Source organism: Ursus arctos, unplaced genomic scaffold (genome assembly GCF_023065955.2).
Source record: "Ursus arctos isolate Adak ecotype North America unplaced genomic scaffold, UrsArc2.0 scaffold_14, whole genome shotgun sequence".
NCBI classification, from domain to species: Eukaryota; Metazoa; Chordata; class Mammalia; order Carnivora; family Ursidae; genus Ursus; species Ursus arctos.
Genome location: NW_026622808.1, coordinates 24,098,558 through 24,112,352, shown reverse-complemented (window position 1 = coordinate 24,112,352; position 13,795 = coordinate 24,098,558). Strand labels below are relative to the sequence as shown.

The 13,795-nt window shown below is 38.4% G+C and overlaps 1 protein-coding gene across 1 annotated transcript; it reads right to left on the bottom strand.

Annotated features, from left to right (window-relative positions):
* Positions 1-10,210: 10,210 nt before the first annotated feature.
* LOC125280928 (olfactory receptor-like protein OLF4) lies at positions 10,211-11,158 on the bottom strand. Its single transcript, XM_048211678.1, has one exon. The coding sequence runs from the start codon at positions 11,156-11,158 to the stop codon at positions 10,211-10,213; it is 948 nt and encodes a 315-aa protein (XP_048067635.1).
* Positions 11,159-13,795: the final 2,637 nt, after the last annotated feature.

Here is a 13,795-nt window from a genome sequence, read left to right as displayed (position 1 = left end):
GAAACTCCATATTGTTTTCCAGAGTGCTGTCCAGCTTGCTTTCCCACCAACAGTATAAGAGGGTTCCCCCTTTCTCCACAACCTTGCCAACACTCGTTTCCTGTCTTATTAATTTTTGCCATTCTAACTGGTGTAAGATAATGTCTCATTGTGGTTTTGATATGTATTTGCCTGGTGGTTAGTGATGCTGACCATTTCCTCATGTCTCTTGGCCAATTGTATGTCTTCTGTGGAGAAGGGTCTCTTCATGTCTTCTGCCCATTTCTTTACTGGATTATTTGTTTTTTGGGTGTTGAGGTTGAGAAGTTCTTTATAGATTTTTGGATATCAGCCCTTTATCCAAAATGTCGTTTGCAAATATCTTCTCCCATTCCATGGGTTGCCTCTTAGTTTTGTTGACTGTTTCCTTTGCTGTTCAAAGTCCCAAAAGTTCATGTTTGTTTTTGTTTCCCTTGCCTTTAGAGATATGTCTTGAAAGAAGTTGCTGTGGCCTACGTTGATGAGGTTACTACCTATGTTCTCCTCTAGGATTTTGATGGATTCCTGTCTCACACTAAGGCCTTTTATCCATTTTGAGTTTATCTTTGTGTTTGGTGTAAGAGAATGGTCCAGTTCCATTCTTCTGCATGTGGCTGTCCAATTTTCCCAGCACCATTTATTGAAGAGACTGTCTTTTTTCCATTGGATGTTTTTTCCTGTGTTGTTGAAAATTAGTTGACCATAGAGTTGAGGGTCCATATCTCAGATCTCTATTCTGTTCCATTGATCTATGTGTCTGTTTTTGTGCCAATACCATATTGTCTTGATGACTGTGGCTTTGTAATAGAGCTTGAAGTCAGGCATTGTGATGCCCCCCCACCAAGCTTTGGTTTTCTTTTTCAACATTCCCTTGGCAATTTGGGGTCTATTCTGGTTCCATACAAATTTTAAGATTATTTGTTCCAGCTCTGTGAAAAATGTTGATGGTATTTTGATAGGGACTGCATTGAAAGTGTAAATTGCTCTGGGCAACATAGGCATTTTAGTGATGTTTATTCTTCCAATCCACGAGCATGTACTGTTTTTCCATTTCTTTCTGTCTTCCTCAATTTTTTTCCTAAGTGTTCTGTAGTTTCTAGAGTATAGATGCTTTACCTCTTTGGTTAGGTTTATTCCTAGGTATCTTATGGTTTTTGGAGCTATTGTAAATGGAATTGACTCATTAATTTCTCTTTCTTCAGTTACATTTTTAGTGTATAGAAATACAACTGACTTCTGTGCATTGATTTTGTATCCTGCCACTTTGCTGAATTGCTGTATGAGTTCTAATAACTTGGGGGTGGAGTCTTATGTGTTTTACACATAAAGTATCATGTCATCTGTGAAAAGAGAGAGTTTAACTTCTTTTTTGACAATTTGAATGCCCTATATTTCTTTTTGTTGTCTGATTTCTAATTGCTAGGACTTCTAGGACTATGTTGAACAATAGTGGCAATAGTGGGCCTCCTCATTGTGTTCCTGACATTGAGGGAAAAGCTCTCGTTTTTTTCCCCATTGAGAATGATATTCACTGTGGGCTTTTCATAGATGGCATTTAGATATTGAGGTATGTTCCCTCTATCCCCGTACTTTGAAGAGTTTTAATCAGGAAAGGATGCTGCATTTTGTCAAATGCTTTTTCTGCATCAATTGAGAGGATAATATGTTTTTTGTGTTTTCCTTTACTGATGTGGTCTATCACGTTTTTTTATTTGCAAATGTTGAAGCACCCTTGCATCCCAGGAATAAATCCCACCTGATCCTGATGCATTTCTTTATAAATTTCCTTTCAACACAAAATATGGGATTGTTGAGTCAGTGTTGTACATACTTGTACTTCTTCCTTGCCAACATGTCCTTTGTAGACATCTGTATCACTTCCACCAGTGTCCCCAAGATGCTGGTGAATATACTAACACAGAGAAAAGTTCTGACTTATGACAGCTGCATCATACAGATGTACTTTTTCTTACTTTTTGTAGGTTTGGACAACTTCCTCCTGACTGTGATGGCTTATGACTGCTTTGTGGCCATCTGTCACCCCCTGCACTACATGGTCAACATGAACCCCTGGCTCTGTGGACTGCTGGTTCTGGTGCCTAGATTATGAGTGTGCTGCATTCTTTGTTACAAACCTTAATGGTGTTGTGGCCGTCCTTCTGTACAGAGGTGGAAATCCCCCACCTTTTTTTGTGAAATTAATCAGAGGATCCAACTTGCCTGTTCTGATACTAACATGGTGATGTAATTTGCAGCTACTCAGTTAGGTGGTGCTCCCCTGGCTGGGGTCTTTTATTCTTACTCTGAGATAGTTTCCTCCATACAGAGAATCTCATCAGCTGAGGGAAAGTATAAAGCATTTTCCACCTGTGCGTCTCACTTCTCAGTTGTCTCCTTATTTTATTGTATGATGCTTGGTGTGTTCCTTAGTTCTGCTGCTACCCAGAGCTCCCACACAAGTGCAGTGGTCTCATTGATGTATGCAGTGGTCACACCCATGCTGAACCCCTTCATCTACAGCCTGAGGAACAAGCACATAAAGCGGGTTGTAATTTTTTTTTCCAGTGGGAAACCATGAAAGGGCCATTTTTCAACATTACCTGTGACTAATGCCTAATAGCCAGAAATTGTGATTCTTAGATTGGATCATGAAATAACTTAATCCCTCTATTTATATCCTGGAGTTTCAATTTTCTTAAATTCAACTGCTATTGCTTTTCAATAAGCCTCTTTGCTGAACTTTCTGTGCCTTCTGATAGCCAACAATTTTTCCTTTATGCTTTTATTTAAAGATTTTATTTTATTTTATTTTATTTTATTTTATTTTATTTTATTATTTTATTTTATTGTCAGAGCACAGGAGCAGCAGGCAGAGCAGGCAGAATGAGAAGCAGGCTCCCCACTGAGCAGGGAGCCTGATGCGGGGCTCAATCCCAGGACCAAAGGTAGATGGTAAACCAATTGAGTCACCCAGGTGTCCCTCCTTTTGTTTTTTTAATTTCCAAAGTTAGTCCCAGTCTTGAATCAGAAACAGTTTTGAGATTCCCATTTGCTTCATATAGTGATGAATGGTATAGAATGATTATACTATAGTTATCACTGATTATTACTATATTACATACAGTAATCATTTTATTAAATAAACTACATTTGGCCACTGAGGCCAAAATTTATGATTTTATTGTATAAGAAATTAGATCACAGGTTTACATTCTGTGTCTGCCATTCGTTTCTGTGTTACTGCTTTAAATGCTCTTTCTGGTGATATAGACTTAACCTACTAGTTTGTTTTGTAACTAGTCTTGGGGTTTTATGATCCTCATTAGGATCCTGTTCTCATAGCAGCTCCGCATCCACAGTATCACTGGCACAGAAAAATAAGGAGAAATTACTTATGAAAAACACCCTCAAAGCATAATCTACAGAAAGACAAATCTGCATAAATCAAATGACTTAATATGGGCTCCATATCAGAGAAGAACCAAATATAATAAAGTAAAATTTCCAATCATAAAATATTTTATTGTGGAATATGTGCTTTTGATGATGAGCATCTACTCACTAAAGTGTGGGATGTGTGGTGTCCATGTGTAAAGGGTTTTATTTATTCAAGTGAAGAATTTAGTGACAGATATTGAGTTATTTAATTGGATGATTTGGCTGTTTCTATTTGAAAATTTCCAGGGCTGCCTTCAAATATTACTCCTTTTGTTGCCCTAAACTTAATATCTACCTCTTTTAAAAAGTTGTCATAAACTTTATAATGTGAGTAAACAATAAGTGTATCCACTCTGTCATTAACTCTGCCTTTTTTATGCTCTAAGCTCTCTTCAATCCTATGATCAAAGGAAGATACAGGCAAGAGCTTGAATTCCTGTCCAGTAATGTTCTGGGAATGGAAAGTTGGGACTGAGGGGTCCATAAGTTTTCCTGCAGAAACATAGAGGTCTTTCCAAACTCTACCAGTTACCTGGATGGGAATCTCAGTGGTAGTCACTTTTTAGTACAGTTATCTAAAATAAATGTGAATCACCAGGACATTATGCATACTCCTTTCAAATCAGAAAAACTGTCAAAAATAAGAAACGGTAGATTATTCTTAAAATTCTCAGTTCTGTGTATATTAATTATTGTATCAGTCAGCTATTGCTGCATAACAAGCCATGCCAAAAGGAAACAATATAAGATAATGCTTTTTTCATTTTCTTTTTTTTTTTAATCACATGAGGGTATACATTGGGGAAGTCTTCTGGTCCCTGCTGGTCTCCTCATGAGGTTGCCATCAACTGTTTGTCAGCTGGTAGTGCTCCTCTAATTCTGGCTGTGTTCTCACATTTGGTTTTTTTAAAAAAAAGATTTTATTTATTTATTTGAGAGGGAAAGAGACAAAGAGAGGAAGAACTGAGGAGGGAGGGGCAAAAGGAAAGGGAGAAGTAGACTTTTCCCAGTGAGCAGGGAGCTGTCTGCAGGGCTCAATCCCAGGACCCTGGCGTCATAATCTGAGCTGAAGGTAGACATTAAACCAGCTGAGCCAAGCAGAAAATCAACAAAGAAACAAGAGTTTTGAATGACACCCTGTACCAGCTGGACCTCATAGCTATATACAGAACGTTCCACCCTAAAACAACAGAATACGCATTCATCTCGAACACACATGGAGCTTTCTCCAGAATAGACCACATACTGTGTCACAAAGCAGGTCTCAACTGATACCAAAAGATTGAGATGATTCCCTGCATATTCTCAGACCACAATGCATTGAAACTGGAACTCAATCACAAGAAAAAATTGGAAGAAATTCAAACACTTGGAAGCTAAGGACTGTCCTACTTAAGAATGTTTGGGTCAACCAGGAAATCAAAGAACTTAAACAATTCATGGAAATCAATGAGAATGAAAACACATCTGTCCAAAACCTATGGGATACTGCAAATGAGGTCCTAAGGGGGAAATACATAGCCAACCAAGCCTCACTCAATTTAAGGAAAAATCCCGAATACACAAACTAACTTTACACCTTAAGGAACTGGAGAAAGAATAAATAAAACCTAAGTGAAGAAGAAGAAGAGAAATAATAAAGATTAGAGCAAAGATCAATGAAATAGAAACCAGAAATGCAGTAGAAGCTGGTTCCTTGAAAGAATTAATAAGATCGATAAGCCACTGGCCAGACTTACCTAAAAGAAAAGGGAAAGGACTGAAATTAATAAAATTATGAATGAAAGGGGAGAGATCATGACTAACACCAAGGAAAGAGAAACAATTATTAGAAGTTATTACCAGCAACTGTATGCCAACAAATCAAGCAACTTGGAAGAAATGGATGCCTTCCTGGAAACTTATAAACTACCAAGACTGAAACAGGAAGAAACCGATGATCTGATAGACCAATAATCAGTAATGATATTGAAGCAGTGACCAAAAACCTCCCCCAAAACAAGAGTCCAGAGCCTGATGGATTTCCAGGGGAATTCTACCAAGCATTTAAGGAGAAATAGTACCTATTCTCCAGAAGCTGTTTCAAAAAATATCAACAGAAGGAAAACTTCCAAACTCATTCTATGAGGTCAGCATTACCTTGATCCCAAAACCAGGCAAATACCCCATCAAAAAGGAGAACTACAGACCCATATCCCTGAGGAATATAGATGCCAAAATTCTCAGAAAGATCCTAGCCAATAGGATCCAACAGTACATAAAAAGGATTAGCCATCACAACTAGATGGAATTTATTCCTGGGATACAAAGGTGGTTCAACATTCGCAAATCAATCAATGTGATAGAACACGTTAATAAAAGAAAAGACAAGAACCATATGATCTTCTCAATTGATGCGGAAAAAGCATTTGACAAAATACAGCATCCTTTCCTGATTAGAACTCTTCAGAGTGTAGGGATAGAGGGAACCCTCCTCAATTTCATAAAACCATCTATGAAAAGCCCACAGAGAATATCATTCTCAATGAGGAAAACCTGAGGGCTTTTCCCTTGGATAGGGACCACAACAAGGATGCCTACTCTCACCACTATTGTTCAACATAGTACTGGAAGTCCTACCATCAGCAATCAGACAACAAAAAGAAATAAAAGGTATTCAAATTGGCAGAGAAGAAGTAAAACTCTCTCTCTTCATAGATGACATGATACATTATGTGGAAAACCCAAAATCTTGACCCAAATTACTAGAACTCACACAGCAATTCAGTAATGTGGTAAGATAGACAACCATTGCCCAGAAATCAGTTGCTTTTCTATACACTAAAATTGTAACTATAGAAAGAGAAATTAAGGAATGAATTCCATTTACAATAGCACTAAAATCCATAGGATACAGAGGAATAAACCAAGCCAAAGAAGTAAAGGATCTATACTCTAGAAACTACAGAACACTTATGAAAGAAATTGAAGAAGACACAAAAAGATGGAAAAACATTCCATGCTCATTGGAAGAATAAACATCATTAAAATGTTTATGCTGCCCAGAGCAATCTATACTTTCAACGCCGTCCCTATCAAAATACCAATGGTATTTTTCAAAGAATCAGAACAAACAATCCTAAATTTAATGGAATCTGAAAATACCCTGATTTTCCAAGGAAATGTTGAAGAAGAAAAACAAAGCTGGGGGCATCACAATGCCTGTCTTCAAGCTATATAACAAAGCTGTGATCCCTAAGACAGTATGGTACTGGCACAAAAATAGATACATAGATCAATGGAACAGAAGAGAGACCCCAGATATGGACCCTCATCTCGGTGGTCAACTAATTTTCAACAAAGCAGGAAAGAATATCCAATGGAAAAAAAATATCTTCAGTAAATGGTGCTGGGAAAATTGGACAGCTATACACAGAAGAATGAAACTCGACCATTCTCTTACACCATACACAAAGATAAACTCAAAATGGATGAAAGACCTTGATGTGAGACAGGAATCCATCAAAATCCTAGAGGAGAACATAGGCAGTAACCTCATCGACATAGGCCACAGTAACTTCTTTCATGACATATCTCCAAAGCCAAGGGAAACAAAAGCAAGAATGAACTTTTGGGACTTCACCGATATAAAAATGTTTTGTACAGCAAAGGAAACATTCAACAAAACTAGGATTCATCCCACAGAATGGGAGAATATATTTGCAAATGACATTTGGATAAAGGGCTGATACCAGAGATCAATAAAGAGCTTCTCAAACTCAACACCCAAAAAACAAAGAATCAAGTAAGAAAATGGGCAGTAGACATGAACAGACACTTCTACAAAGAAGACACACAAATTCCTAACAGACACATGAAAAAATATTCAACATCATTAGCCGTCAGGGAAATCCAAATCAAAACCACATTGAGATACCACCTTATATCAGTTAGAATGACAAAAAATAATAAGGCAGAAAACAACAAGTGTTGGAGAGGATGTGGAGAAAGGGGAACCCTCTTACCCATTGCTGGAAATTCAAGTCGGTACAGTCACTTTGGAAAACAGTATGGAAGTTCCTCAAAAAGTTAAAAATAGAGCTAGCCTATGACCCAGCCATTGCACTACCGGGAATTTACCCCAAAGATACAGATGTAGTGAAAAGTAGGGGCACATACTCCCTAATGTTCATAGCAGCAATGTCCACAATAGCCAAAGTGTGGAAGGAGCTGAGGTGCCCTTCAACAGATGAATAGATAAAGAATATGTTGTTCATGTATACAATGGAATATTTCTCAGCCATCAGAAAGGATGAATACCCACCATTTGCTTCAATATGGATGGAACTGGAGGGGATTATGCTAAGGGAAATAATTCAAGCAGAGAAAGACAGCTATTATATGGTTTCACTCATATGTGGAACATAAGGAATAGTATGGCGGACTTTAGGAGAGGGAAGGGAAAACTGAAGGGGGGGGGAATCATAGGTGGAGATGAACCTTGAGAGACTATGGACTCCAGGAAACAAACTGAGGGTTTCAGAGGGAAGGAGGAGGTATGGGTTAGCCCAGTGATGGGTATTAAGGAGGGGACATATTGCAATGAGCACTGGGTGTTATACGCAAACAATGAATCATGGAACACTATGTCAAAAACTAATGAAGTATTTTATGGTGCCTAACATAACAAAATAAAAAAATGGAACATGCAGTATGTAATCATGAGTTTTCAATGACTATTTTAATTCCTAAAGCTGTGCACTTTAAATATGTACAGATTATTGGATGTAATAGTGTTCCATAAATTAATTAGAATTTTAAAATTCTGGTAGTGCATGACTCAGAATCAGAAATGAGCCTAGTTAGCTGAGTCACACCAAACAGGGTGGGAGAGCTCTCTTCCAACTGTGGAAAAGCAAAGGTTCACATGTGGATATTTAAAAAGTGGAATTAAATGAAGACAATTCACATTTGACAAACTCACTTATTTTGTAACTAGATTCTCTACATATATTAAAGGCATGGAATGACATAAATTGGTTCAAGACAGAAGAGCACTACAGCCACACACCTCATGGATGAGCTTTAGGAACACAAAGAGTTTCCCACCTGACTTCAGACTCATGTGGAGCCCTCCAGAGATCATAACCACTCCCTACCCTACAATCCCTTCCATAATAAGGACATTATGCTAAGCAATTTTTTTAAGATTTTATTTATTTACTTGAGAGAAAGAGAGAGAGAGTAAGCTAGAGAGAGAGTATGAGTGTTGGGGGGCAGACAGAAGGAGAGGGAGAAGCAGACTCCCCACTGGGCAGGGAGCTTGATGGGGGGCTCTATCTAAGGACCCTGAAATCATGACCTGAGCTGAAGGCAGATGCTTAACCAATTGAGTGGCCCAGGCACCCGTATAGTAAACCATTTTATTTTAGGATGCTTTGTACCCAGCAATAGCTAATTGATATAATAATCAAATTAGGAGGAACTGACAGCATTTGTAATAATCTGATTCTTTTTATTCTACATAATATTTTGATAATTGAAGGTAGCCTTCATGACTACACTGTTCTTGGAGTTTATTTCATGTAACTATATTAAAAGATGACTCCTTAGGGGCCCCTTTGAAGTAAAATGGAAAAGTAGGAAGGACATATATGTGTGCCCACAACTTGTGACTCTGAATCACATCCTGGACAGGAATCCAAGCTCGCTGGTGAGTCATCCTGTGGTTATGAGAATCATATATAGTGAATGTTATTGATATGTTTAATTCTCTGCCCCTTTAGTAGTTATGGCCAAAATTCAAAGGGTGGGAGATATTTCATTTAGAGAACAGAAAGGAATCATATTTGTATGAAGCACTGAAAATATTCAATCAGAACCAGAAAATAATTTAATAAAACCCCAAACATGCCACCAGTCTTTCATCTTAGTGATTACACCTTACGAGTGGACCCTGATATTCCATAATTTAATGACTAGATGAAGTCCCTGAGAAAGAAATATTTTGCATAACAATAAATATATAATTTAATATTTTGCCTCATCATCCTTAAAGCCAGGTTTGACTCTAAGGACATATTATGTCAATCTATTTTTTCCATATTTGTCATTCTGTGCAGACTCCACTTGGAGACATGTATTTTATGATCATATATTTTGCCAGTGACTATGGCAGTCATGGTGGACACAAGCTGTGTAACAGGACAGGATCCTAATGTGTAGAAAAATCCCCAAGATCAGGTATAACTTTCAGTATGTCAAAGTCTGCATTCCCAGGAAGAGCAGGGAAGGTAGTGAGATACACAGGAATGATGTTGACAAGAGTGAAGCACATGGGCTCAGATTGTTCTCTGTTATAAACTTACATAAATAGCTGCGGTGGCCAAGAGTAGATTTCCCATAGGAGCAGTGTTAAGTCAAACACAAGAAAAAAATAGTCACTATGGTATATTTTATCTGAGAAGAAATTATTCTCAACAGCTTCATTTAGTCATTTTACAAAGTGAGAATGTCCAAATAGTTCACATCCAAAGTTAGGAATGACATTAAGACCTAGGAAAATGACAAAGAGAAAAATTTCTTGGATATCAGAGATATCACAAAGCTTAATAAAATGAGTTACATATATTGTACAAGACATTGAAATTGAAAATGTAAAAATTCTGGGAAATAAATTAAGGAAGCAAGTTCTACTTCCACAATATACATAAAAAAATCACAACTTCTGACCCTAAGGCATTGGGCCCTGTGACCATGGGCACTTCTTCAGGCCTCAGACAATTGGCCCTTTTAGAACTGCCATCCTAGAGAATCTCATAAGAGCCGTCTTTATGTCTTTGTTCCTCAGGCTGTAGATGAAGGGGTTCAGCATAGGTGTGACCACCGCGTACATCACCGAGGCTACTGCACTTGTGTGGGAGCTCTGGGGAGCAGCAGAGCTAAGGTACACTCCTAGGCTCGTAAAATAAAATAAGGAGACAACGGATAGGTGAGATGCACAGGTGTAAAATGCTTTATACTTGCCTTGAGCTGATGAGATCCCAAGGATGGAGGAAACTATCTTAGAGTAAGAATAAAGGACCCCAGCCAGTGGAGCACCCCCCAGCAACATAACTGCAAAATACATCACCATGTTATTAAGAAAGTTATCAGAACAGGCAAGTTGGATCATCTGATTGAGTTCACAGAAAAAGTGGGGGATTTCTACCTTTGTACAGAAGGACAGCCATGACACCATTAAGCTTTCTAACAAGGAATGCAGGACACTTATGATCCAGGACACCAGAACCAGCAGTCCACACAGCCGGGGGTTCATGATGACCATGTAGTGCAGGGGGTGACAGATGGCCACAAAGCGGTCATAAGCCATCACAGTCAGGAGTAAAACATCTAATCCTGAAAAGAGTATGAAAAAATACATCTGTGTGATGCAGTCTTCAAAGGTTATGACTTTGCTCTGAGTCTGGATGTTCCACAGCATCTTGGGGACAGTGGTGGAGGTGAAACAGATGTCTAGAAAGGACAGGTTGGCGAGGAAGAAGTACATGGGGGTGTGGAGGTGGGAGTCAGAGCTGACGGCCAGGATGATGAGCAGGTTTCCAAACACAGTGATCAGGTACATGGAGAGGAAAAGCCCAAATATGAGGGGCTGCAGTTCTTGTTCCTCTGAAAATCCCAGAAGAAGAAACTTTGAGATTCCTGTATTGTTTCCTGGGTCCATTAGTGGAGGTGACTACCAGCACAGGGGAAATAATATGATTAATTTTCACATAAATGGGCATCGTTCACATCGTGGAAATGTTAGAATTTACATTTTCCAGTCAAGAAACTAATTTTAATACTTTGTTGAGTGGATCTGCACCCCTTGAGAGGATCCCCAGTTCCTCTCTGATTAGGGATTTCCATCACAGCATCTAATGTTCTGCAACAGTTCAGATATTATACAGTTTTAATAAGAAATTATTTCATGGGGGCGCCTGGGTGGCAGAGCGGTTAAGCGTTTGCCTTCGGCTCAGGGCGTGATCCTAGTGTTATGGGATCGAGCCCCACATCAGGCTCCTCTGCTATGAGCCTGCTTCTTCCTCTCCCACTCCCCCTGCTTGTGTTCCTTCTCTCGCTGGCTGTCTCTATCTCTGTCGAATAAATAAATAAAATCTTTAAAAAAAAAAAAAAAAGAAATTATTTCATGGATTTGAGGAAATCAAGAGTGTCGACCATGTTTCCAGAAATTTCTAGTCATAAAGTAGAGGGTGCTTTCAATGATGGTGATAGGATAGAAGCACATATAAAAATTGAATAATCATGAGATGGGATCAGATGTTATGAAAAAAACAAAAGCTGTTTAAAGGAGAGAGTGGATGAGGTGTTATGTTGGGTGTTCAGTCAAGACTGGCTAAGAAGGTGACATTTGAACACAGACCTCATGGAAGAGAGGGTGGAAGATAGGAGGTTTTCCTGGCAGAGGGAACGGCCAGTGCAAAGGCCTTGAGGAAGTGCTTCTGTCAGAAAATCAAGGCTCAGAAGGAAGCCAGTGTCTTGAGGGGAATGGACAAGAGGAAGAGGATGAGAGGTGATGTCAGTGAATTTCCTAGAACCATGTGGCCTCATAGCTGCTTAAATTTCAAGACACAGCGACTTCCTCTTCCACACTATGTACCTCTTGCACTTTACAATCTGGTTGGAATAGCGTCCTGTCCATTGTACATCCCTCCTTAATATCATCTGTTGATTGAGTTTGGCCTGTGTATTATAAGGGTCACTTTGAAATAGATGATCCTGTGTATCCCTGCTCTGAGGACTGCACTCACTCATCTAGGTACATACACTCATGTGCACACACACACACACACACACACACACACACACACAACACAGCACACCGTGTCCTCCTGGTGTGTGTTTTTCTATGTCCTTCTCACCCCCCCACCCCAAAACTGTTTAGGATATGAATGCATACACATCATATTACCTTTCCCATAAGGAATGTAAAAATAGTACCCAGAAATTCCTATTCATAGCTTCCCAGGGTCAAATGATCTTGGGGCTCCATTTTGGAATGGACACTTTTTGACCTGTGTGTAAAGAAACATAAATAATTGTGTTCAATAACCAGAAAGAGAGAGAGAGAGAGAAACGGGGAGGTGGAGGAAGGGAGAAATGAGATGGACATAAAGAGTAAAATGATCTAATGAGCTCAGTTGTTCTGAGAGACTGTAAGGAAGGAAAGCTTCCTTGGTGCTGGTGGCATCCAGTCCTGGTTACATCCCATTTATACCCTGCAAAAATAATAAAAGAGCAAAAATAAATTGCCCAAAAAGCAAAGGTAGTGACATCTTTCTGGTGTAAAACATCTTACAGAGTGAACATCACAAAAGAAAAATGAATAAAAAGAATAAACCAACACTTCACAAAATTAGGTGTTTTTATTATCAGATAGCAGTAGACCTGTCTTTTTCTGTGCCTAGCCAATATTTATTTGACCAGTGGGTTTTTATTTGGTCCAAAGTGGATCAAGTGAGCTCCTTTATCACTTTTCCTATGTGACATCTTTTTGTGATTATTTGTCATTCCAGCCTTTGCGTTTCAGTCAGTTTCTTGACAAGTCCCAGGAGCACATCTAAATCTAATGCTTCTGTTCTTTTCCAACATGCAAAGGCCTCCCCAGACTCTGTAAGATCCTACACACCCCATGGCAATCTATTCTCTTACTCATAAATCTCTTCATCTGCCAGAACATAAAGAGTACTTACGATAAACATAGGTGTCTTTCAATACATATGAATTGAAAATGTGTAAGTGTGCATAGCACATTACAGTTTTAAAAAGCAAAGACTTTTGAAAGACAGGAAAACAGTGGAAATGCACTTACATTAAGCAGAATGGCTCAAAACAACTGTCTGAAACCAAATAAAAGGAAGTCTCAAAACCAACTTCTGAAAAAAAAAAAGGTTTAAAAGAGTTATACTTAAATGAAATTGACAATGGTACAAATCTAAATTAGATTGCCATGGACTTAAATAATGAATCATGGAACACTGCATTAGAAACTAAGGATATACTGTATGGTGACTAACATAACATAATAAAAAATTATTATAAAAAACAGATTGCCATGGACGTGGAAATTAAAGAACATGAAAAAGTCTTTTAACGTGGAGAGAAAACAGTATCTAAAATTTTAGTATCATGTAACATAAAGAGATATGGGACAAGATTGCTTATGGAAGGTAAAAGTGATTCTCCATCAAACGTAAAGAAGAATTCTGTTCAAGTGATGGCATTTCTATTTTAGAATGATATACAATAATAAAAGGACAAAGGGAACAATAAGGAATACAGAAACTTGAATACTAGTTGG